Source organism: Mobula birostris, chromosome 6 (assembly GCF_030028105.1).
Source record: "Mobula birostris isolate sMobBir1 chromosome 6, sMobBir1.hap1, whole genome shotgun sequence".
Lineage (NCBI taxonomy): Eukaryota > Metazoa > Chordata > Chondrichthyes > Myliobatiformes > Myliobatidae > Mobula > Mobula birostris.
The window spans coordinates 168,233,318-168,260,699 of record NC_092375.1 but is presented as its reverse complement, the minus strand read 5'-3'; the positions used below and the strand labels follow the sequence as shown (position 1 = coordinate 168,260,699).

General features: G+C 42.7%; 1 protein-coding gene and 1 non-coding gene across 3 annotated transcripts in view; both read right to left on the bottom strand.

The window, feature by feature from the left end:
* The window catches only part of chrna1 (cholinergic receptor, nicotinic, alpha 1 (muscle)), a 40,215-nt gene extending 18,628 nt beyond the window's left edge, over window positions 1–21,587 (bottom strand). The window contains exons 1-5 of one of the 2 annotated variants that reach the window (XM_072259645.1): window positions 21,515–21,587; window positions 11,915–12,057; window positions 7,535–7,579; window positions 7,258–7,367; window positions 2,963–3,158 (exon numbers count right to left, since the gene is read on the bottom strand). In XM_072259645.1, coding sequence (XP_072115746.1) covers window positions 2,963–3,158; window positions 7,258–7,367; window positions 7,535–7,579; window positions 11,915–12,057; window positions 21,515–21,566 — 546 coding nt within the window. In that variant the 5' untranslated portion in view covers window positions 21,567–21,587. Of the gene's footprint in view, window positions 1–2,962; window positions 3,159–7,257; window positions 7,368–7,534; window positions 7,580–11,914; window positions 12,058–17,623; window positions 17,775–21,514 lie in introns of those variants that run through there. The other variant, XM_072259643.1, reaches the window with a different exon arrangement.
* On the bottom strand, window positions 20,879–20,951 carry trnam-cau (transfer RNA methionine (anticodon CAU)). Its single transcript has one exon. It is a non-coding gene; the product is annotated as a tRNA-Met (tRNA).
* Window positions 21,588–27,382: the final 5,795 nt, after the last annotated feature.

The window sequence follows — 27,382 nt, the reverse complement described above, 5'->3', positions numbered from 1 at the left end:
AATCAATGCTCCCTCTAAGGCGACACTCAGCATCTGCAGATTATTTTGTGTTTCCTCTAAGATGTGCGCATGTGCGCACACACACATCTTTTGCTACTAGCACACAAAGGAATTTAAACTGCCCACAAAAGATTGTCACCCTCTACCTCATTGGTATGTTAAGTATATTTCACAATCATACACAATCACATTTCCTTTTCTGGTTTCTAATGCGAGCAATGTTGACAATGTGGTGTTTGCAATGATTTGTCTGCAGATTTTAGAACTGGCTTATTTATACTGTTCTTATTGAAGAAATTATTGATTCACTATCTCGAATTCCAAAGAAACACAGGGCGTGAAAGGGAAAAGAACTGTGAGTTCATTTAAAATGGAATGGGTCAATGAAACAGTAGAAACTGTTACACCACAAGCTCATGAGGTCAGGAACATGCAGCTACGCCAAATATTTATGTACAATACAGAAACTAGTATTACCTGTGTGTACTGTCACGGTGCAAAAGTTGCTGGGGAATTTGCAAGTGGGAAGAAGTGGAGTGATATTTGGAAACTTGACTTTGTAAAGTGTAATTTAGCAAGTAAATCAGATATGGATGGAATGCAAAAGTTCCGGCGAGAAAATCCTTCGTTATCCGCTACACACCTGCTACATATGCATGCAGATGAACGAGAATGAAAACGATCAGACCCAGAGGAGATCAAACTTCTTATCTGTTTTGCTAGCTGTTAAAACGAATATCTCTATATATAAAATTCAGTGCGGACATGTTGTTGTCACTGGGCAAAAAATTGCAGAGCAGAAGATTTTTGCGCCCACTGATCATTACAAAATAGAGGGAACATTGCTCCAGATCCCAGAATCTGTAGTCTCTTTTGGCCCCATCATACTAGGTCTATAGCCTTCTATGTGTTGGTGATTGGACTGCTCACCTAAATAATTCTCAAATATGGAGAGTATCTGCCTCAGGCAGAAGATTCCAAGCACCCTCTGGGTAAAAGAAAATCATCCTCAGATGATTTCAATATGATATTATCTAAGTATGATACGCCTTACCTTAAACCTAGTTTTGGACACATATTAAATGGGGGGAAAATTACCAACCATCTGTCCTGTCCATGCCCTTCATAATCTTGAACACTGATTCTGCAATTTGGTTTCATAGATTTTCCTTTTACAAATTTGATCTTGGTTTTTTTTTTGGTCTAAGATTTGAGTATTCTTTCATTGCCTATAAGAAAATTAGCTCTGATATGTCAAAAGTATGATCCACAAGTTGTAACTAGAAGAGCCAGTCTTGCTGCCCTATTTCTGTTGGCTAGATTCATTGCCTGCAGTCTCCCTACACTTGTACTTGTTAGGACCAGATATAGAGGGTCTACCTTGCTGGTCCAAGGTATGCAAGACTCTGGTCTCATGGTCTAAGTGTCTGAAGAGCCTCAATGGCCCCACTGCTAAAACACACTGCGGGATTTGCAGCCAACAAACCCCCAAATCCAAGATTTGATAAATGTAAATTCTCTCAGCATCATTTAATAATTGTCAACCATTTCTCACTATAATTGAAATATCCTTGACTAATAAGAAAATTGAAAATTGATAATAAGGGAAATCAACTTGAGGAGCTTTGCCTCCTCAAGTTTTGGGATCCTGTATGAGATGCACACAGGGAATAGAGGTGTTCGAAATCAATCAGTGGGTCGGGGACCTCTGCATTTGAAAGCATGTGCACTGAAGTCCAAAACCTGCTGGAGAGATTCTGACCATGGTTTGGGTATTTAAAACATTATTTAAATGAGTAACTATAAACTGGATCGTGATTATTCTTCAATGAAGAAGGAAGTAATGTTAGGACCAAGTACAAGAAGATAACTTTTATGGAATTACAATAGCCCGTAGTAATAAGGACACTCTTGAATCAGGTGGCAGAGCAGGGATGTATGTAGTTCGCCATTTGTCACAGCTCCAGTGACCTAAATTTAATTCTGACTTTCAATCTACGCAGAGTTTGGGCATTCTCCCTGTGACCACATTGGCTTCCTCCAGTTGCCTCCTACATCTCACGAACGCATGCATTGGTTGCAAGGTGAACTGTAAATTATCCCTAGCTGGTGGGAAAATCAAAGGTCCATTAATGGGCAAATGCGAGAGTAGGGCACAGGGAAATGGGACTGATAGGATTGTTCTGAGCCAGCAGACACCTGATGGCTTCCTTGAATGTCATTACCAAATAGAAGGGGAAGGAGTACACGCTGGCAGATGACAGGAAAAAACAGGTGAGGGAGCTGATGGGGTGGGTGGGGAAGGGGTGAAGTAAGAGTCGGGAGGTGATGGGTGGAAGAACCAGGAATTTGATAGAAGGGAGTGGACCATCTTCTTATTCTGGAATCTTCCCTCTTCTTTTCCTGTCCTGATGACAGGTTTTGTCTACTCCCGTCCCTGCTCAGTTCCCCCAGCTCTTCTATATACTTCCACTGCTTTGTTTGTGAAGTATCTTAAAATTAAGTACTCTTTTCATTCTCCTGTCACCCATTTTCCCTTGTAAAAATCTAAAACTATCACTGAAGGAGGTTTTCTAAGTTAGACACAACAAATAGGGAATCCCACCAGCACCCCAAAAAATGACATGCTAAAATTTCCATCCATGGGAAGAAAATTAGGAAGATCTGCAACTGCTGTGGGCCCCACTGTGTTAACTGTGCCTGAGGATTATCCGACAGCTTATACTGGGCACATGAATGGATACTAGAAGGAAATCGATTTGGATTGCTCTTGAAATACACATACTGGACTCATGCCTAAAGAATAGACATTTGGACAAATAGTGAAGGACACACCGTATAACCACCCCAGTAACATTCAATACCTGAAGGAAAGGTTTTAAGCTTCATTTGCACAGAGGGCACTACATTTCATTTTTGTATTATGCAAATGACAACATTTTTGATTGAAATTTAAACGTACCGGAGATATGGAAACTTTTGTACCATCATACGTCCAGATTCCCAGCTTCATGCTACAGTTTTGTTGATCAAATGGGAAATGTGTTACAATGATTTCACAATAGCTTTTGAAGATTGCCGGAGGTGCCCAGAGTATTTTCCCTGTATGTTCCAAAAGGACTTTGGTCATGTGAACAATCGCAAAATCACCATCAGCACTGTAAGAAGACAAAACAATTATTACTGAAAACTATAATGCTTTTGGGAAGTAGAGACATTCGGATTAACTTGCTCTTCGTGAAACTAGCTTCATTAGATAGTAATCGATATTTATGAAGATATATTAGTTTTTTTGCTAAATTCTGTATTACTTTCAGACTATGAAGTAAAATGGAAATATAGCACATAATCTAAATTTGTCTTCTCAATTTTAACACTTTATTAATAAATTACTATTTTAATTTAACATTTTTTGCTGGTTTACATCTGCTTTTCAATTCATCATTGTATATCCATTTTGCCTGTGCTTCTCAAAAAATAAAGCTAATAATTTTCTTAATTAATAAAAATATATAAATGACGGAGTATCAAATCCAGTGAGATTGTCAAATGATCACATGTGAGAGGTCACATGGTAACAAGACCAATTGCAGCAGAAGGTTTGGGATCAGAGACAGAGCGAGGCTTCAGCTTGGAAGGTGAAGCTGCCCAGGAGACAAAGTCTGCCATCAACTATAAGCAGGAGCAGGGGAATCAAGTTATGGGAACTTAGAATCTTCCTGCTGGGAGGACCAAGATCCTGGAGGTGGGTCTACATCTCTGTATGGAAACATGTTAACTGCAAGGAGGAGTGCTTGGAGGAACAGGGATCTTAGTGGGGAACATCCCAAATTGTATTCCCAAATCACCTGATCCCTCTCATGCTAGGTTTCCCCTCAAATATGTAGGATCCAAAACAAAAGGCTCTTCCTCACTTTCACAACCATCTCAGTCCTATCAAGTGACAGACCAGAGGAGTCATAATACAGGAGACAGACTGGGTCTTTCAAAGTGACACTTAGTAAATTAACTTTCATTCTGAATTCAGCAATTTCTTATCTTTCTTTTATTCCCTACTTCCCTTTGATTTAAATGTTTGGAAATGAAACCCAAACACTGCTGGGAAAATTAATCTTCATATTCAAGGGCAAATCAAATTGAAGACAACCTTGAGGAATATATTTGAGAAGATTTTCTGGAACAATACAACGTAAGCCTAGTCAGGGAGATGAGTGTCTTAAATCTAGTAATTTTTCAGTGAAGAATCATCTGGGAAAATGTAATCATTATATGATGTAATTGACATTTAAATGGAGAATGCCATATTAAGAATAAATTTGGCTAAAGTAGATTAAGGAATTGGATTGAAAGTCCATGAGCTCTTTCGGAGATTCATGGAAATATATTTCATGATTCTCAGTTTTAATTGAGAAACAAAGGTTCGACGGGAGAAGCCCACTGGTGCTGAACAAAACAAGTTAATGATCATTTTAAACAGAAAGAAAAGGCTTACAAAGAATTCTACAAATAATCCTTAACCCAGGCCCAAACAAAAGTGTAATGGATACTTGAAAAACGAACCAAAATTGCTGAGAGACTGAGTGAGGGAATTAGCACTGTGTGACATATTTCCAAATAACAGCGTTCCAAGTCAAGATAAGTACATTACAAAACTAGCAAAGATGAGTGAACAAAATTAGCATAATAATAAGCCAAATAAGTGATAACAGAGTTCGCAGTCAACAAAAAATACTCATTCCTTGGCTCACCCCTCTCTAACTAAACTAATCTAACAGCACAAAGGGTGAATACGTGATGATATTCATTTGCTTCTACCACACCCCAACCCATGTGACAGATTACTGTAACACAAAATAATAAGCACAACACAAAATACAATACAGGCGGGCAGAAAAGAGTGACTTGACTCCTACAGAAAGTGAATATAACTAATATCACCTCATAGCGTAGTGGTTAGCACAACACATTACAGCACCAGCAACCCAGGTTCAATACCCGCCACTGGCTGTAGGAGTTTGTATGTTCTTCCTGTGAGTGTGTGGATTTCCTCCGGGTGCTCCAGTTTCCTCCCACAGTCCAAAGACATGCTGGTTGGTAGGTTATTTGGGCAATGTAAATTGTCCCGTGATTAGGCTCGGGTTAAATCGGGGGTTGCTGGTCAGTGTGGCTCAAAGGCTGGAAGGACCTGTTCTGCACTGCATCTCAATAAATAAATAAATACAAACATCAAAAGGTTGACAAAGTCTCAGGGCCTAATGTGCTGCATTCTAGCATTCTAAAAAAGATGACTGCAAGGATGGTAGATGCATTAGTGTTATCTCTCAAATTTCCCTCGTTCAAGAATGGGTTCACAGATTAGAAAACAGCAACTAAGAATGTCCGGAGATAGAATAAAAGGAACTTCAAGTCAGTTAGTCTAACTTCATTGCCAAGAAAATGATGAAATCCATTACTAACAAAGTGATAATAGACCATTTAGAAAAGGGTACCCAATGAGTCAGAATCCACATGAAAGATAAGTTTTGTTCAAAAAATTATTCGACTTCTTTGAGGACATAACTCGGACAGATCAAAGGATCTCAATAGATACAGTTTAATATATTAAGATTTTCAAAAGGCATTTATTAGGGGAGGTCCACGCAGATTTCTTTTTGCACAAGATAAAGTCTTGTAGAGGGTTAAGAAAGTCACCAAGCAGGTATGCAAATAACTAAAGAAAACAGAGTGCAAGTGCAGGTGTCTGGAGGTCTTGTTGGTGAAGCACATGCTTTGAAAGAGATGGTATCAGGGGTACAAAGCATAAATATGGTCTCCTTGTTTTAAAAAAGCATATGATTAAAAAAGCAAACTTGGTCGCGATGGCACCAGCATACAACGTTCCCTTGGTCGACATATTCCGGATAGTAAATGAAAATAGCTTTTTTACCTCTGTAACATCTGTTTTTCCACCTTAAATGTGTTTCTGGGACATTTAGAACCTGCGATTTACAGCTTGGAGATCATTTTTGAGTGATGCAATGCTTTGCTGCCTTTGAAAAGATTCTGGGAAGCGTGCATGTACTTGGACCGCCTCGATATGAAGAAATTTTGAGACAGGGTGCGATCTGATGTTCACTCCACCTCACCATTTAAAGTGTCCATTAATTGCTGATTAAAGTGTCGAGGAAGACTGAAACATCGAGGCGAATGCAGAAGATGAGTGAGAGTATCGGCGCCGACTGCCTGCCTTTTGATCACTGCCAAGGAGTCTGTGAGCGGCCTTTCGCTGTGTAGTCTTGCTGTGGCAGGCAGGTTGGCCTCCCTGCGTCATGTGGTGTCCTCCCCTTTTGTTGAATGTTGGTGATACCGTAGGATGGGATTGTGGTTCTGCGTTTATGGATTGGACTGTTGCGTTTATGGACTGTGGACTTTTTCAGACTTATGGTTTTTATATTCTGCGTTTTTATCACCTGTTCCTTTTCCATTTTGTTGTACAAGGGGAGGGTGTTTGGGGTTGATGTTCTGTTAGTTTTTTTGTGCAGGGGAGGGTTTTTGGGGGGGGTTGGTTGTCAATGTTTCTGTTCTGTTTTGTGTGGGGGGAGGGGGTTTTGAGGGGTTGATGATCAGGATGCCGTACTTTTATGTACGGGGGGGGGCGGTTAATGTTTCTCTCTGAATGACTTCCCTGTTCTTTCTTTGTTTCGTCGCTACCTGGAGAAGATGAGTCTCAGAGTTGTGTATGGATACATGCTTTGATAATAAATGAACCTTTTAACTTTTGATTGTCTGGAAGATGGTACAGTAAAGGTTAACTAGATTGATTCCTGGGATGTGAGTTGATCGCAATGAAATATATCACATTCTGAGGGGCCTTGACAGCATAGATGTGGTGAGGATATTTCCTCTGCCCTGAGAATCTAACATTAGGGGAAGCCATAACAGGATACAGAGTTAAGTCCTTAAGAATGAAAATTGAACGGATTCTTTTTTTTATAGGGGTATGGATTTGTGGATTGAGAATATTCAAGATTGGGATATTAATATTTTTGGACTGCAAGGTAATGCATAAAAGAGACTAGGCTGAAAAATGGTGTTGCAGTTGAATACCAGATCAGACATTGTCTCATTGGATGGCCAAACTGAAGGACCAAATTGTCTACTGCTGCTCCTCTCTTCTCATCTTTTCTTTCAAACGCCAGTCATCAAGATGATTAAGACCTTGAAAATGCCAAGGTTTCCAATCCAAGTTTATACTTAGACACATTGCAGTTTACTTACTTGTTGTACAGAACAATATCTGGCCGCCAAACGTCAGAGGAAGGCACCCTGATCCTTTTAATTCCACCATAATCAGATGGATTCCAGCGAAGCTTTACATCAACCCATTGCTGGAAAGAAATAACTTATAAATGTCAGTTCAGTAATTCCAACCTCTTGTGGTTACACAGCAAAAAGGGCTACTTTTTAAAGAGTCAATACAAATCCAGTTCAGCATTTAGCAGAGATGTATTTACTAACATTAAAGCATAGACTTGAGGGAATGTAAATTACTTACCTGCCTTAGGCGCACATTTGTTTCCACAATTTGGTTTACTTCATCCTAATGGAACAATAGCAGAACTTTAGCCAAATTATTCTTAAAAAAACAATCCCACGAAAAGTTATGAATAGCACTGAAGAAAATCGATTTCAGGTACTTTTTCCATTCTATAATCATAAACATTGAAAGCTGAACTGGTACAAATAATTTCTGTGCATAATGATGAATTGAATTGACTTTATTTCGTACATCTTTCACATACATGAGGAGTAAAATCTTTTCTTTAAGGAAAAATATTCTTATTTTCAAAAATTAAAAAAGGAATATTTTCAAATAAAGTTGATGTTCTCATCATTTACATTGCATTAAAATCAAGTATCTGTCAGGGCCTTGAGGGAAATTATTGGACACTTCGAAACAATGAAAGAAAAATAATCTAAAGATGTGATCATTTTAAATAATATCAAATGCTGACTTTCCTTTTTGTATCCTTATTGTAAATACTTTACTTTATTACTTTATTGTCACCAAACAATTGATACTAGAACGTACAATCATCGTAGTGATATTTGATTCTGCGCTTCCCGCTCCCTGGATTACAAATCAATAGCAAATATTAAAAATTTAAATTATAAATCATATATAGAAAATAGAAAAATGGAAAGTAAGTTAGTGCAAAAAAACCGAGATGCAGGTCCGGATATTTGGAGGGTACGGCCCAGATCTGGGTCATGATTTTCAGGCTATATTTTCTTTTTAAAAATTAAGTAAAACTAATTTTTTATACCATAAAATTTCTAAGAAATACAAATGGTTCTGTTCAATTGACTGAGATGATTGTCAATTCTTTGTTTCAAATGCTAAAGCAAAACAGTTACTTTTCCAAACAAAGATTAGGTCTTCTCTGAGATACAACTGTTTATAACCCAACATTTTCAATGTTCTTACTTAGTCTTTAAACGGCCTGAAGGTAAACTAGAGGGTTGAGTGGAAAATGCAACAAAAGGATTAACTGACGTAGTTTTACACTCGAAGCCATGAAAGTCTGAATACTAATTACTGCTGCTGGGACTGACTTTACAACAGTACTTCCTATTTTGTAATTATTATGGTCAAGCCTGGACTAGATCCTGGCTGCCCACGGGAGTATGAGGCTGCCTGCATATGCTGAATTCTTCCCACCACAGTGGATGCTCCACAGAAAAACGTTTCCATTTCTTGCAACAACATTACAGTGAAGGAGCAGGAAAGAGTGGAAGTCAGGAGATTGAGGCAGAACTTAGAGAGATTACGACCAAACTGAAGAATTTGGATGGAAATCTCAATGAAGGGATGCACAGTGGAAAAGCATGATCATCAAAGTGGAGATGGGATACTTGTTCCAGTTACTCCATAGAAACTTGACACCAACAGAATCTCTCTTCAACTGTGACAGAGGCTAGGCATTGTAAACATGCACTGAGGTGAGACAGCTCACGTCAGCAGCCCCTAATACAGCTGTCTCAAGCTGCAAACTTCCCAATTACATACGTATTCCTACATACAAATGAGCTCCCATAATATCAGTTAAAACAAAAGCCTGATGTGCAGGTATGTTTTTATTCCTATGAAAAGCAGAACTGGTCTCCTCTGTTTTCCCACTTTAAGTCTTACGTGCTCTTGCAGTACAAGGAGTCTGCAAAATTTATTATTTTTAAAGATCCCTGGTTTTCTCAAGCATTGAGAGACAATAGATGGCAAACAGTGGTGTTGTTTTCTCCTATAACTGCCATGCTATAAATACTTCAACAGGAATGGCTCCCACACTCCGAACATAGTGAATTTGTATGACAGGAATAGGATCCTGTTCATGGATCTGATTTCTGAATGGATATTGAACCCATGAACACCACATCACTACTTTTTAAATTTTTACTTTTGCATTACTTATTTAATTTAACTATTTAATATATATATTTTTTTACTGTAATTCATGTTTTCTCTATTATGTATCGCATTGTACTGCTGCTGCATAGACAACAAATTTCACAACACATGCCGGTGATATTATACCTGATTCTTATACTTAATGGACATCTCTACAATATATTCATTCTTTAGAATCAGAATCAGAATCAGAATCCTTTATTATCGCCAAGTATGTGGACACATACAGGGAATTTGATGCCAGTTTCCCTGAGCTCTCACTGTACAGAATCAAAAAGCAAACAAAACAATAGTGCAAATAATCATGAACTATATACAGTGAGGTATACCTGTGTATGTACAGGTGGACTTGGTTTATAATAGACTAAAATTCAAGTGTTCATAAGACTGATGGCATACGGAAAGAAACTGTTCTTGTACCTATTTGTCCTGGCATACAGTGATCTAAAGCGCCTACCAGAAGGAATGAGTTGGAACAGATGATGTCCAGGGTGTGATAGGTCTACAATGATGCTGCTTGCTCGCTTCCTGACTCTAGATGCATATAAGTCCTGGATCGAGGGAAGCTTCACACCAATAATCCTTTCCACAGCCCTGATGGTTCTTTGGAGTCTATTCTTGTCTTGTTTGGTAGCTGATCTAAACCAGACAGTGATGGACGAACAGAGAACAGACTGGATTATTCCTGAATAGAATTGAATCAGCAGCTCCTGAGGCAGGTTGTACTTCCCGAGTTGACGTAGGAAATACAACCTCTGCTAAGCCTTTTTTATAAGAGTGTCCACGTTGGGTGTCCACTTCAGGTCCTGGGAGATTGTGACACCCAGAAACCTGAAGATCTCCACAGCATGACACAATAATAGTGAGTGGGGGGAGTACTGGGGAGCCCCTCCTGAAGTCCACTGTCATCTCCACAGTCTTGAGCGTATTTAGCTCCAGGTTGCTCTGACCACACCAGAGGGCCAGCCGTTCCACCACCCATCTGTATGCAGACTCATCACTGTCTTGGATAAGGCCAATGACAGTTGTGTTGTCGGCAAACTTCAGGAGTTTAACAGATGGATCTTGTGAGGTGCAATCATTAGTGTAAAGAGAGAAGAGCAGTGGGGAGAGCACACATCCCTGGGGGGCACCGGTACTGATTGTCCGGGTGCTAGAAATAGAATCCAGAATTAGAATCCAGAATTCCCGAAGTTATTCAAGGAACAAAGAAAATCAGTCATAGTTTGTGACTTAGGAGCTAGGACTTTTAAAGCATTAGGCTAGCAAATTTTCCAGACTAATGTTTGCTATCTAATTGGATTAATACTTGAAACATGTTTATTTGACTTTATAATATATTACACAGAATATAATGATTCCTGTGAATCTGACAAGCTGAAAGGGAATGGGAAATATACAAGCACTCCAGACCCCAGCTCCAGGCGTAAACTTTTCCATACTTCTGACCCTTGGTATTTTTGGCCCCTACGTAGCCCAGACTCTGGCCCTGCTCCAGAACCATATCTCTGTCCACACACCTTTGCACCCCGGCTCACTTTCTGAACTAGTGAGAGAACCGAATCTTGCTCCATCAGGATTCCTGAACAGTAAAATGTTTTATGTAGTGTTCAGCACAATGTACAGGACTGCACTCTGATCTCATAAATTGTCATTGTAGGGAGAATGTACCTCCTCAGTGTACCACTGCAGAGCAGACTCGATGGGCTGAATAGCCTAATTCTGCTACTATGTCTTATGGTCTTATTGTCCCACTGGGCTCTATAGTCAGCTCCTCATAAAGAGCGAGCTTTTTTGGATTGGCATCATGCCCGTGTGTGTTCAGCTTCTTGCATGTCATATATTTCCTCTCCAACATATTAAGTAAATTAGGCAAAGAATTAGGAATTGCCAACCCTGGGTGACATTATCAGAAGTTTTCAATTCTCTCTTTGGGACAACCATTGTCATCCAACTGTGTCCCAGATCATTTTTCTGCATATTGTTTTTACCACTGTTGTTAAGCTTGGAATGATTCTTGTCCCCAAACAATAGTCCACACAATGATGCCCATGTATCATTGAAAGAACCAACTTACAGTTAAAGGACCCTTAGGAACCCTGGCAACAACTCTCTTCTGCCAACACTGATCCTTACAAAGGGAGTTGTTCAAGCAGAGATGAAGGAGAAACCTTTACTCCTTTAAAGATTAAAAAAAAGATTTAGAATTCACTTTGCACTACAGACAAAATTGTGCTGGATGATTGGGTGACCTTTTCCAGAGTTCAAAGGTGTTTGTGTCGTCCTTAAATTCCAGACTTTGGTAGCTGAAGAGAAAATCCATAACTTGTAAAATTTAGCATTGAAAACCAACGTAATTATGGAAGTGTATAACATCGATATCATTTGATTGCTTTTTCCTGATTAGTTGCTATACTTTGATATAAAGTTGTTTACACAATCGAAATCTGAAGTGGTTTAGCTTCATACCACGTTGATGAGTTGAATTAGCTGCAGCCCCACTGTGACATTTACAAAATGCTTGTGATGCTCCACTGGACGAATCACCTTGTTATAGTTTTTGAATAAATTATCCACCAAACGTTCTTCATCTTCTGAAGCCAGTACCAGACCTGAGGAAAGGAAAGACAAAAGATGTACTCTGGAAGATGTCCTTTATCATAGTTTCTCGGTAACCCTATTTCATGTCCTTTTCCAAGTGGAAATTGACCCTATAAAATTCCTATCATTGTACCATTTTATTATTTTCCCTCGTCTATCTCCACCTTATTTCTTCTTCTCCACTCCCTTAGACTATTCACCATTCCGTGGTTAAAGGTAGTAGCTTACAGTGTTGTTAAACTGGCTGCCTTCAGGCAGATGGGGCTCATCGTCCATAGTTGGCGACCCATCTAGGAGCGGGAAAACTCTGCTCCCAAACCTCAGCTGCCTTGCAGCCATACCCACTCATGGGAAAGGCCCAAGGAAAAATCCAGAGCACGAGTCGCTAAGGCAGTCCTGCGTTGAGTTCAACACTGACTGCCAACTCCTGTGGCACCACTGGTGACTGACGGTATTGGTTTCTTATGTGGAGAAGGGGAGCTTGGTACATGGGCAATAGCTTGTGCTCCATATTCTACTGCCCTGGCTTGCATATCAACTTTGACAGCTAGGACACAACACCTATGGTTGGCCCCTACAAACGGAGGGCCATAAACAGGCTGCCAGTTGATAAGAAGGAATCCGTTGCAGTGACATCTTTCTGTCCATCTCCTCATCAGTGGGAAAAACACTTAGCTTTCATTCTGATTTTATTTCAGTGGCTAATCCATACTCAGAAAGTTATGGACTTTCTCATACAATCTTGTGGTCTAAAATGTATTTTTTCCCCAAAAATGAATTGTATTTGACAGTGTTAGGAAAAAAAAACATAGAAAACCTGCAGCACAATACAGGCCCTTCAGCCCACAAAGCTGTGCCAAACATGTTCCTACCTTAGACCTACCTAGGCTTTACCCATAGCCCTCTATTTTTCTAAGCTCCATGTAGCCATCCAGGAGTCTCTTAAAAGACCCTATTGTATCCGCCTCCACCACTATCGCTGGCAGCCCATTCCGTGCACTCACCACTCTCTGCGTAAAAAACTTGCCCCTGACATCTCCTCTGTACCTAAGTCCAAGCACCTTAAAACTATGCCCTCTCATGCTAGCCATTTCCGCCCTGGGGAAAAGCCTCTGACTATCCACACAATCAATGCCTCTCAATAACTTGTACACCTCTATCAGGTCACCTCTCATCCTCCATCACTCCAAGGAGAAAAGGCCGAGTTCACTCAAACTATTCTCATAAGGCACGCTCCCCAATCCAGGCAACATCTTTGTAAATCTCCTCCGCACCCTTTCTATGGTTTCCACGTCCTTCCTGTAGTGAGGCGACCGGAATTGAGCACAGTACTCCAAGTGGGGTCTGACAATGGTCCTATATAGCTGCAACATTACCTCCTGGCTCTTAAACTCAATCCCACGACTGATGAAGGCTAATGCTCCATATGCTTTCTTAACCACAGAGCCAACCCGTGCAGCAGCTTTGAGTGTCCTATGGACTCGGACCCCAAGATCCCTCTGATTCTTCACACTGCCAAGAGTCTTACCATTAATACTATATTCTGCCATCGTATTTGACCTACTAAAATGAACCACCTCACACTTATCTGGGTTGAACTCCATCTGCCACTTCTCAGCCCACTTTTGCATCCTATCAGTGTCCCGCTGTAGCCTCTGACAGCCCTCCACACAATCCATAACACCCTCAACCTTTGTGTCATCAGCAAATTTACTAACCCATCCCTTTACTTCCTCATCCAAGTGTTTTATAAAAATCACAAAGAGTAGGGGTCCCAGAACAGATCCCTGAGGCACACCACTGGTCACCGGCCTCCATACAGAATATGACCTGTTTACAACCATTCTTTGCCTTCCGTGGGCAAGCCAGTTCTGGATCCACAAAGCAACATCCCCTTGGATCCCATGACTCCTTACTTTCTCAATAAGCCTTGCATGGGCTCCCTTATCAAATGCCTTGCTGAAATCCATATACACTACATCTACGGCTCTACCTTCATCAATGTGTTTAGTCACATCCTCAAAAAATTCAATCAGGCTCGTAAGGCACGACCTGCCTTTGACAAAGCCCTGCTGACTATTACTAATCATATTATGCCTCTCCAAATGTTCATAAATCCTGCCTCTCAGGATCTTCTCCATCAACTTACCAATCACTGAAGTAAGACTCACTGGCCTATCCCTACTGCCTTTCTTGAATAAGGGAACAACATCTGCAACCCTCCAATCTTCCAGAACCTCTCCCATCCTCATTGATGACGCAAAGATCATTGTCAGAGGCTCACCAATCTCCTCCCTCGCTTCCCACAGTAGCCTGGGGTACATCCCATCCAGTCCCGGTGACTTATCCAACTTAATGCTTTCCAAAAGCTCCAGCACATCCTCTACCTTAATATCTGCATGCTCAAGCTTTTCAGTCTGCTGCAACTCATCCCCACAATTGCCAAGATCCTTTTCCGTAGTGAATACTGAAGCAAAGTACTCATTAAGTACCTCTGCTATCTCCTCCGGTTCCATACACACTTTTCCACTGTCACACTTGATTGGTCCTATTCTCTCACGCCTTATCCTCTTGCTCTTCAGATACTTGTAGAATGCCTTGGGGTTTTCATTAATCCTGCCCACCAAGACCTTCTGATGGCCCCTTCTGGCTCTCCTAATTTCATTCTTAAACTCCATCTTGCTAGCCTTATAATCTTCTAGATCTCTATCATTACCTGTTTTTTTGAACTAGAAGTGTTGCCTTCAGCTATAAACTATGAACACCAGCCTTTAAGTTACCTCCAATTTTTTGACCATTCTATTCACAATTTTTTAAAAAAATGGATAACTTTCCATCAACTAACTGCAGAAAAGACCAAAACTACCATATATGGTCATGGCCACAGACATCTAGTAGCCACTGGATCCATCTTTGTCTAAAATTAAACCAGAATTGTTCACAGCTGGTATCAAACCTAACCTCAAAATGACCTTTGGACAATATACATATTCATGTCAGCACCAAAGCTGCTTTTCCCCTAGATATGACCTGACCCATCTACTGCTGAAACCTGCATTACTTCCAGTCAGCATTTTTTTAGACGTCTTCATTTGTCAGTATGTAAACATCACTGGTAAGGCTAGAATTTATTGCCCATACCTAAGTGCTCCAGAGAAAATGGTGGCAAACCCTTCTGGTGAACACGTTCCCTCTGTGCTTTTGGGTAGGGAGTTCCAGGATTTAAACTGGACAAGAATGAAGGGCAAGGTTTTATTTCCAAGTTCGAACACTATGCTACTTTGTGTACCTACGTTCTTGACTTTCTAGAGACAAGAGCTCTAAGTTTTGGGGAGGTGCTAGTCCAGACTGGTAAAAGCAGTGCTTTCTGCAGACTGTAGCCACTGTACCTTCCCTCCCTCTTGCGTTCATCATCTTGAGGGTAATAAGCACTTTGCTTCCTGTTCTCACCTATCATCCCTGGTCTTGCTGCCTTACATCATCTCCCAGTAAATAACACTTCACCTTTAAAACTCTGTGATCTCCCCTGACCCTATAACATGCTGGCATACTTTCACTTCCCTAATTCCGATCTTTTGATTATCCCTGAATTTAATGGTTTTATCATAGGTACCTTTAATTGCCTTAGCATTGGTTTTAAGTTCTTCAATTCCCTCCTCCTCCTTCACTGTCTCTCTATCATTCCTTTCTACAAAACTGGTTACTTGAAGATGTGTTGTTGGAGTAATACACACTAATTATGAGCTGAAATTAACAATCAACCATCTATAGCTGATTTCTGAAGTCAGGAAATAAGGACAGAATGTTTCTGGTAGGGGTCTGAGTGCAATGGTGGGGTGGGACGGTACTTCTACAATATCCATCTGTTACTTCAACAGAAGTTTAGCAGAGTTCAATGTGGAACTCATGCAAGAAAACACTTCGGGATTTCTACAAGCTGGTCCTCAGCAAGCTGTTAAAAGAACCCTCCCAAAAATTACTGGACTTGACATCAACCAATGTCTATTATCATATTTACGAGGTTCCTTTTTAGCAAACACAAGCTACTGTATTTTATCATTCATCAATTTGCCTTTGACTTTATTCTGTTGTTGATTACATTTCAAGATTCAAGATTCGTGTATTATCAAAGAATGTATAAATTATACAACCTTGAGATTTGCTTGCTCACAGGTAGCCGCAAAGCAAGAAACCTGAGAGAACCTGATTAAAGGAAAAAAATGAATGAAAATAAAAAATAAAAGGCCAACAAGAGAAAGAAAAAAAAATAAAAACCATGCAAACAATTGCAGCAAACAACAAAAGCATTCCGAACCAGATCTGAGCCCCGGAGCAGCCCAGAGTGGGCCCAAAGCCTCACTTACTTATTGGTTCATCACGTTAGTGGGCAGGAACGCAGTAGCCGGGGCAGACTTCATAGCCTCAGTGCAATGGAGTGAAAGCGATGGAAATCCACTCTCGTTTGATTTTGAACTCTCAAATTCACTACGGTTAGTTTAGTAAAAATTTTATATTCCTAGCTAATATAATAGAGCTTAAGCACATACAGAGTTGAGAAAAGAGATTTTACATTTCTTAAAAAAAAAGTTCCTATTATTTCAGTTGATGGAATAAAAACTGATATGATTTTAATGTAAATATGGTATTCAATTATTATTACCTAATACTATTTCCTTTCATGATTTCTAGAAGTTGTATGTACTCATTTGCTATTTTAACACTCAGGAAGAATTAGGGCATGGATTACTCCACACATCATGTACCAAACCACAAACAGCTGCTGTATATCCATGAAAGTGTTTGAATAAATGAATCTTTAAAATGCAGTCCAACCTTTAGTCAGAAGGCATATCAAATTTCAAGAAACTAACTACAAAGTTCCAAACTATACCCACTGATTTTCAGTGCCTAATTATATACTGTTTGAGGGACAGTATGTATAATATTAGCATATAACCTTCAAGGCAACTTCCATTAGCTCACACTGGCTTGTCAAACCTTGAATAATTCACTGATTGCTTTAATGAATCAAAACTTTGATTAATTCAGCCTCATTGTTTAAAAAATCCTGAGCCCTACGAACATGCCACATATCATATTGCAGAGTCATTACTATTGCTATCACAGAGCTACTATTTCCGCTATGTAACATAAATCCTGCATTTGTCGATCAATGCCTCTGCCCAGGCAGACCCATCCAGTGACCTTGGATAAACATTCAGTATTCCAGACTCTCAGCAGAAATTCTGACCATTCTCAAACCATGATCTCTCACTAAAATGTGGAAAACAATTATGAGCATTACACTATGAACCTCATATAAACTTGAGGATATGAAACAATAATTTGAAGTTCCCAGATTATAAAAAAAGTATTCATTCGCGATTTAGATATCAGAAATTTTTATCGCGGAAATCCATGAATAGAACCAGGCAGCACATGCAGCTGTCAATCTGAAACACCAAACTCTTCTCTGGACATTTTCAGATTAAACACAATAAAACAAAAAAAATGAAACAGTTAAAACATTTTGTATTTTGCAGCGGAATAAAGCCAGGAGAGACTTGATAAACTTACCACCACATGCAAATAACAATACCGTCAACCCTACATGCCAATCATTGCTCAGAATCATTCTCCTGCTCGCAATGTTGTTTCTTTTCAAGCAAATCTGTCACTTCCAACCGTTAAACTAGACGAACTTGTTAGGTCTTCTTAAGTTTTGAGTGCAGCTCTTTCCTGATGAAGAGGTGAGCTGGTTTCCTGCCTTTTCGACTGTCTGTTCCACTCTTACGCCACCTGTCTCAGTGACAGCTGATAGCTGCCAACTGGGGAAGTAGGGGTGGGTTTAATAAACACACCAACAGCTCTAAGTTATGAAAGAGATGCCTTAGGATGAACTGGAAACAAAGAGCAGTATTAAAGCAGAATCTGCATAATGGATGGCATTTATACCCCTGGTGGGTCATCACCTCCGCTTTCCATTAAAGTGGATCATTGTCCCCACTTTACTACCCAGGTCCAGCTGTTTATGTTGTTGAAGTGTGTGGCGTGTGGCCAAGTGGTTAAGGCGTTGTTCTAGTGATCTGAAGATCGCTAGTTCGAGCCTCAGCTAAGGCAGTGTGTTGTGTCTTAACAACACAATGCTCTGCAATGACACCGGTGCCAAGCTGACTGGGTCCTAGTGCCCTTCCCTTGGACAACATCAGTAGCGTGGAGAGGGGATGCTTGCAGCATGGGCAACTGCCGGTCTTCCATACAACTTTGCCCAGGCCTCAGTCAACATCGAAAATCAATGGACAGCTGAAGAAGATGAAGTGGGCGGTGAATACAACAGTTGTGATATTGAAGCAATGTTTAAGTAGGGGAAGAGATGTACAGTGGTTTTGACAGAGGGATGTGGAAAGAGATTTGGTGATATACTGGAGAGTACATGTAGAACAAAAGACAAAGCATCAGAAGCTGGGGGAAGTGGGGTTCAAAAGAATGAGTTCTGCGACTACTTTGTGTATTATTTATATCAACGATTCAGAATATAGAATTTATAAATTTGCAAATTATACCGAAGTGAGAAGGACTGTCAACATACCCAAAGACCTCCAACATGAACTGCAAAACATTAATAGACTTTCCACTTGCCTGTATAATTCTCAAATTAGTTCCAACTTGGATGAGGCTGAAGTGTCATATTTGGGTTGGAAAAATAAAATATATTAGTTGGGGAAAATGTGAATATAAATGGTATAGAGGAGCCAAGATGTCTGGGAACAGAAATATTGAATTCACTAAGAGTTGCGAGAAAGATCAATGGGGCCACACTATAAACTATGAAATAGTTATTATTTCTAGGATAAAATTTAAGAGTGAAATTCCTGTGTTAGACTCCTATTTATTTTGGTGGTGGTGGTGGGAGGAGGTGCCGGTCGGAACCTTAAGTATTGCAATTGAAGTAAAGAACAGGAAATATCCTGACATGAGAGACTGCTTGCAACTCAAAGGGTCGAGCAGCCTTTGTGTGAAGAAATGCATTTTTGGTTAAAACGCTGATCAGCATGGAATGGATGAGTGTGACCCCCAAAATCACTCAGTGTCTTCCCTGAAACAGAAGCCCTGGATCCACAATTTGCGAAGGGCCAGATGAGTGTCATTCCAGTCTGACAACCAATAAAAATATAAAAGGTCTAGGTAAAACTTCCAGAAAGCCATCTCACATGAAAATTGGCAATTCCAGACCCAACTTGATTCACAGAAGGAAGGATTGACAGCTGTGGCGGGGTGTAAATGCTATCACTTTCTACAAAGTAAAACCAAGCAACATAGGTGACAAAATCTCACTCCCGGATGAGCTCAATGCCTTTAATGCCCACTTTGACCATCAAAATATGGAGGCGCCTTCACGAACTCTCACAAGCCCCAACGATCCTGCGATTTCATTCTCTGAGGCTGGTGAGATTTCATTCTCTTCGGAGGGTGAACCCAAGGAAAGCATGGCCTAGATGGGATACCAGGCTGAGTACTGAAGATCTGTGCTAATCAACTGGCTGGAGTGTTTAGTGATATCTTTAACCTCTTGCTTCGGCAATCCAAGGTACCCACCTGCTTCAAGCAGGCTTCAATTATACCAGTGCCCAAGAAGAATATTGTTACCTGCCTCAATCACTATTGCCCAGTAGCACTTACATCCACTGTAATGAAATGCTTTGAGAGGTTGGCAATGAAATATTTCGAATCTTACCTGAGGAGCGACTGGAATCCAAGGAGGTCTGAGGAGGTGTGTTTGATAGTGCCAAATGGGGGAGGTGAGTGGGAGGTGGTGGAGTTTGTTTGTCAACTTACTGCCCTCCTTAGTCCACCAATTGCCTCTGAATCCTCTCTTTCAAATGCTATCCTTAAATGATTAACTCTATTTCCCCCTCCCTGGAGGTTTCCAGACCTATTGAGAATTTCCAGCTCATCACCTTAGAGTTTTCTGCCTCCAGTGTAACAGAGCGGAATGTAATATTGTCACTAGTATGGGGCAAAATATGGGCCTGTTGCCCCACTCTCTGTCCGGGCCTGTTACCACTCTCTCTGTCCAGCACACAAAGCCAGTTCACAATGCCCCCCCCCCCACCAGGCTCCACTTGGTCGAAGTTGAGTTTATTGTCATATACTGAAGCACATGTATGCCCAGGTGCAATGAAAAACTTGCTTGACGCAACATTCCCAAAGCAGGGATCAGAAAAGTATATGTCACAAGAAAAAAAACAAAACATAAATTATACACATTTTTACCACAAAAATACACAATTAGGTCAAGGAAAGTTCATTTGGTGCACAGTGGGCCGTAGTAAACCGTAGTAGTGAGTAAATTTTGCCGGTTAGCTTCATGAGCTGCTGGCGTGGAACCTAAGTTCTCCTGCCCGATGGCAGCCGTGAAAAGGTGGCATGAACCAGACGGTGGGGACCTTTGGTGACGGATGATGCCTTATCGAGGCGGCGGAATTCTCCGTCCGGCCGATAACTAAATAAGCATCTTCCAGGAAGATGTACAAGAGTAGTGGCGAGAAGAAAATTGGAAGCTTGGTCCTTACCGGTAAGCACGCAATTTTAAAATAATGTATAAATGCGAGAAGTCCGGGGCGCGCGAACTCACATCGCCTCACTGTGGCAAGGACATCGCAAGCAAAGAAGTTCACGTAACAAGCTTAAACTGTGATGGTCCTATGAAACAATTATGGTACGATGAAAAAAAAATCTAAATAACAAAGCCCCAGCTTGGGCGAAAATAAAAGTCAAAATACATGTATCTTCTTCTAAAACACCGAAGACCGTGCAGCAGAAAAAGGATCGTGCCCCGTGTGAGGATCGAACTCACGACCTTCAGATTATGAGACTGACGCGCTACCTACTGCGCTAACGAGGCTCTGCCCAAACGCTCCCGATATACCCTTATGTCACTTGAAATGCTACATAGGTTTATAGTTCTTCAACAGAAACTGCTTCAGTTTATTCTTGGCAGTGGTCAATTTACCGATATTTCCTGTAATGCATCATTTCCTCTAAAAGGTTTAATGATCAGAGCCTCTCCTCCACCGGCCTTTCCTTTTATAATTTGCTCACGGCCCCGGGCCCTCGGTCCGCTGCTGCACCGCAAACGAGCGGCTGCAACATGATCTTCCAAGTTTCAAATCTTACTATCAAAGTTGTCAGTCATTCATGAGGATAAAACGGAGATATGGGATTACTTGCACATCTGATCTTACTGTCGACACTTTCCTTTGCAGACTAGTAAGAGAGTTTCGGTAGTATTTCCAACATAAGTGGGTAGCAAGATTGGTTCAGTGAACAAATGCCACAGCGTGAAGTAAAATACTTATTAAGTACGTAATCAGGCCTGACTATACAACATTTAAACTGACTTTACGATATTAGCAACATGTTACACAAATAAGAAGTTCCCCTTGCCCTCCGCACCTTCTCTTCTACCTGTTTCTTTCTGTTTTACATTTCTGATGAATACCCTTGGCCCATAGGTCATGTCGATGATGCTTTTGGTGAAACTTCTACATGTGTACTGAATGGTTGCACCACGCTCTGGTACCGTAGTTTGAATGCGCGGGAACAGGAGAAACTGAAAAGTGTATTGGACTCTGCCCGCTATATTACGGGCATATCACTCCCCTCCACCCGTAGTATCTACAGGAGGCGCTGCCTCAATAAGGCGACATCCATCATCAAAGATTCCCACCATGTGGCTCATGCCTTTTCCCTCGCAGCGATCGTCAGGCAGGAGCGCAGAATCCCGGCACCACCAGATTTAATAACTAATTGGCAAAACCTAATGCATACTACGGTGTAGTAACACTATGACCACTGATCAATTTGCACCAAATGAACTTTTCTTGTTCTATTGTGTATTTTTTCTTGTAAAAAAAGTGTGTAATTTATGTTTCATTTATGTTTTTTTTTGTGAATGCTACTTTTCTGATGCCTGTGTCACAAAGGCGGGGGCATAGGGAGCAAGGGTGGACCCAAATGCAAGACGCATCTTGTGAGGTTACTTAGTTTTAGTTTATTGTTCGATACCAGGAGAGCAAGGCAGGAGCAGGAAATAGCGAACTGGACAAGGACTCAGGACTACGACGAGGCTGGGACCAAGGGTCTGGGCTTGGACTCTGAATCGGATCCCAGAACTAGAGGAGACATGAAGAGGCTAGGGTATGGATTCCGAGCCAGAGACTGGACAAGGACCCAGTACCTGGGTCTTGCCTCGGGCTCGGACCCCAGAACCAGGCAAGGACATGACATGGGCTGGGGAGAGGAGGAACATGGGAACACAGAACCTCGGTCTCGGGAGAGCAGGTACATGGAACCATGGACACATACACAGAACACAAAGCCGGGACCCGTCCTTGGGTACAGGACGTAGGACCGGGACTCGCACACAGAACAGAGAGCCGGGACCCCTCCTTGGGTACAGGACATAGGGCCGGGACTCACACACAGAACAGAGAGCCGGGACCCCTCCTTGGGTACAGCACAAAGGGCCGAGACTCATGACCCTCCGCGGGGCAACGGCAAGACGACCTGATTTACCTGACGGAGGCGAGGACAAGACAAAACAGAACATGACTCCCCGCGGGGCAATGGCAAGACGGCCTGACCTACCCCACGGAGGCGAGGACCAGACAAGACAAGACATGACCCCCCGTGGGGCAACAGCAAGACGGCCTGACTTACCCCACGGAGGCGAGGACCGGACAAGACATGACCCCCCGCGGAGCAACGGCAAGACGGCCTGACTTACCCCACGGAGGCGAGGACAAGACAAGACCAACACGAATGAACACCAGACAGTACCTATCTAGCTCCGGTGATGGAACTAGACCAAAGTGCAGGCGGGGGCTGCAGACAAGGGCTAGAGGCGAGAGGGGCAGAGAAAGGATTCAGACAAGGGGGTAGGACGGGAATCACAGACCACCAGGGCCAGGACTTGACTCAAAACTGGGAAGCTGCCAGGGCCAGGACTTGACTTGGTGCTTGAATGCCGCCAGGGCCAGGACTTGACTTGGTGCTTGAATGCCGCCAGGACCAGGACTTGACTTGGTGCTAGAATGCCGGCAGGGCCAGGACTTGACCTGGTGCTTGAATGCCGCCAGGACCAGGACTTGACTTGGTGCTAGAATGCCGCCAGGGACAGGACTTGACTTGGTGCTTGAATGCCGCCAGGACCAGGACTTGACTTGGTGCTAGAATGCCGGCAGGGCCAGGACTTGACCTGGTGCTTGAATGCCGCCAGGGCCAGGACTTGACTTGGTGCTAGAATGCCGCCAGGGCCAGGACTTGACTTGGTGCTTGAATGCCACCAGGGTCAGGACTTGACTTGGTGCTTGAATGCCGCCAGGGCCAGGACTTGACATGGCGCTAGAATGCCGCTGGAGCCAGGACTTGACTTGGAGCCTCCGGGTAGTGGCGAGCTCTTGACTTGGCCCGGGAACAGTAGACAGCGGTTCTTGATTCTTTCCGGCGGGTTAACTGACGGACCCATCTCGGTGAGGAAACTTTGCAGGCTCGCTTTGGTGAGGTAACTGGATGGGGTTGCTCCGGCGAGGAAAAGGCAAATTACCGGCACTCGCTTTGGCAGAGACTAGGCTTGCTCCAGTCAGATGACATTGGCACGCCGTACCTTTGGTAACTTTGCAGATGCTCCCGCCTGAACGGCTGAAAGCTGGAGACTATAAACTACCAGTTCAGCCGAGTGTTAATTGCCTCTAATCACCAAAGTCAAGGGACACGGGAAAAACAGGGAATCAACGGTCCGGATCGTAACATAAACAAGGTAAATTTAAAGGGACCTCGATCCGGACCATGACAGCCTGCTTTGAGCATGTTGCTTCAAATTAAGTTTTTCATTGCACGTGTATTGTGCATATGACAATAAACTCGACTTTGACAATCTGGCGCTGTATAGGGGTTATTGTGAACTGCTTTTGTGTTCCATACCTTAAACAGCTCAAAGCTCTTCTACTGTATTTCTTTCAGATTGAGAGAGCTATGGGGAATTGATTTGTGATGATCAAGGCTACCTCTTTATACAGAACCTGATATTTTTTTCCACCAACGGCATAGTGAAGATAACTAGCCCAGTGTCAATCACAAGAGACTGCAGATGCCAGAATCTGGAGCAACAAATAATCTGCTGGAGTTGAGCAGCATCTATGAACTAAATAAGAGTACAGGAGGGATAAGCGGAGTGGCCAATGTCTGGAGTAGGCCAGTGGTGAGAGTGGAAGCAACAGGCTTTGGCTCAAAAGAGACTTCAGCTTGGTGGAGGCGTCGGCTCTGTATAAAGCGACTGTTAAGGTTTCCTTTTTGTTTTTCTTCTCTCTATTACTGTACCATTTAAATAGCTGTGGTGTGCTCTTCGTGCCGGATGTTGAAGAACCCAGAGTCTCCCGGGGAACTACATCTGCGTGGTGCAGCCAGCTGCAGCTCCTTGAAGACCATGTTCGGGATCTGGAGCAGCAACTGGATGACATTCGGCTTGTACTGGAGAATGAGGAGATCATTGACTACAGGGAAGTAGTCTCCCCGAAGTTGCAGGAGGCGAGTGGCTGGGTGACCATCAGGAGAAATGGAAATAGGCAGTTAGAGCGGAGCACCCCTGTGGCCATTCCCCTCAAAAACAAGTATCCACTTTGGATACCTTTATAGGGGATGACATCCCAGGGGAATGCCATGGCGACTGGGTTACAGGCACTGAGCATGGGTCCATGATGCAGAAGGGAAAGAGGGAGAAGAAGGGAGCAGTAGTGATAGGGAACTCAATAGTGAGGGGAGCAGGAGATTCTGTGGATGTGAACGGGACACCCGGATGGTATGTTGCCTCCTGGTGCCAGGGTCAGGGATGTCTCAGATCGCGTCCACAACATTTTGGAGAGGGAGGGAGAGCAGCCAGATGTCTTGGGACATATTGGTGCTAATGACATAGGAAGGAAAAGCAAAGAGGTCCTGAAAAGAGAATTTAGAGATCTAGGCAGAAAGCTGAGAAGCAGGACCTCCAGGGTACTAATTTCTGGATTGCTGCCTGTGCCACACGTCAGTGATGGTAGAAACAGGATGATTTGGCAGATAAATGCCTGGCTGAGAAGCTGGTGCAGGGGGCAGGGGTTCAGGTTCTTGGATCATTGGGATCTTCTCTGGGGGAGGTATGACCTGTTCAAAAGTGACAGGTTGCACCTGAACCCAAGGGGGACCAATATTCTCATGGGCAGGTTTGTTAGAGCTGTTGAAGAGGGTTTAAATTAATTTGGCAGGGGGGTAGGAGCCTGAGTGAAGGGACTCAGGATAGGACGGATGGTAAAAAAGCAAAGATAGCGTGCAGTCAGACTGTCAGGAAGGGCAGGCAGGTGATGGGACTTAGCTGCAGCCAACAGGCTGAGTATCAAATTATTAGGGATGCAGAATCAGAAAGGATAGCAATTGCGGTACTCAAGGTGTTGTATCTAAATGTGCATAGTATAAGAAATAAGATGGATGATCTCGTTGCACTGTTACAGATTGCCTGGTATCATGTTGTGGCCATCACTGAATTGTGGCTGAAGGATGGTTGTAGCTGGGAGCTGATCGTCCAAGGTTACATATTATATTGGAGGGATAGGAAGGTAGGCAAAGGGGGTGGTGTCACTCTACTGTAAAGAATGGCATCAAATCAGTAGAAAGATGTACATAGGATCTAAAGGTGTTGAATTAAGAAAGTGCAAGGGTAAAAGGACCCTGATGGCATTTATATACAGGCCTCCCACCAGTGGCTGGAAGGTGGACCACAGATTACAACAGCTAGTTGTTGAGCCTACTAGGGAATCAGCTATACTGGATTGGGTGTTATGTAATGAACTGGAGGCAATTTGGGAGCTTAAGGTAAAAGAACCCTTAGAAACCAGAGATCACAATATGATTGAGTTCAACTTGAAATTTGATAGGGAGAAAGTAAAGTCTGATGTAGCAGTATTTCAGTGGAGTAAGGGAGATTACAGTGGTATGAGAGAGGTGTTGGCCAAAGTAAATTGGAAGGAGCTGCTGGCAGGTGTCATACGTGGGGCGCGCTGGGAGCGGACCCAAATGCAAGACACAGACATTGAAGTACTAGGAACAGGACTTGACTAGAGAACTGGGACAAGAACACAGGCTAGGACATTAGCTAGGCAAGCAGGACCAGGACAAGGAACTGAGAACTAGGAGCCTGGGCTTGAACTCCGAGCCGGAGACTGGACAAGGACCCAGAACCTGGGTCTTGACTCGGGCTCGGACCCCAGAACTAGGCGAGACTACAGGACAGAACGAGACTCCTGAGCAAGACGAGGGAACTCCAGTACAGGACGAGGGAACTCCAGCACGGGACAAGGCACATGGACAGGAGGAGAACATGAAGCCTTGACTTGGTACTCAGAAACAGCCAAGCCTTGGACTTGGGGTGACAGGAACCTCGGAACCTTGGACTTGGGACAACAGGAATGCAGAACACAGAGCCTTGGTCTAGGGGAGGACAGGAACACAGAGCCTTGGTCCAGAGCACGGGAACATGGAGCCTTGGACTTGAGAGATAGGGACACAGGGACATGGAACACAGAGCTGGGACCCCTCCTTGGGAACAGGACTTGGGGCCGGGGCTCAACACAGAGTCAGGACCACTCCTAGGGAGCAGGGCGTAGCACCGGGACTCATACACAGAACACTGAGAGACAGATCTCCACTCAAGGTAGCGGCAAACAGCCAGACCTACCTAGTGAAGGCGAGGACACAAAGAGACAGTTCCAAACAACAAAGGACAGTTCCTTATCTAGACACAGCAAGGCCCCGATCTTGCCCTGGCGGTTGAACCTGACAGCGTTACAGGCGAGGACACAGGCAAAGGTAGCAGGCAAGGCTTCAGAAGGAAGGGGAAGGGGAGGGAAGAGTTCAGCAACTGAAGCTGAACCCAGGAGCTATTTATGTAGCCAGCCCAAAATGAGAATCAGCTGCCTCAATTAGAGCACCCAACAGAACAAGGGAAAACCGGAAAACCTGGAATAAGGAACGGTGGACCGGACCATGACAGCAGGGATGTCAGCAGAGCAGCAGTGGCATGCGTTTCTGTGAAAAATGAGGAAGGTGCAGGACATATTTATTCCAAAAATGAAGAAATAGTACAACCATGGCTGTCAAGGGAAGTCAAAGCTATTGTAAAAGCAAAAGACAGGGCATTCAACAAAGCAAAAATTAGTGGGAAGATAGAGGACTGAGAAGTTTTTAGAAACCTTCAGAGAGCAACTAAAAAAATCATTAGAAGGTAAATGATGAAATATAAAAGCAAGC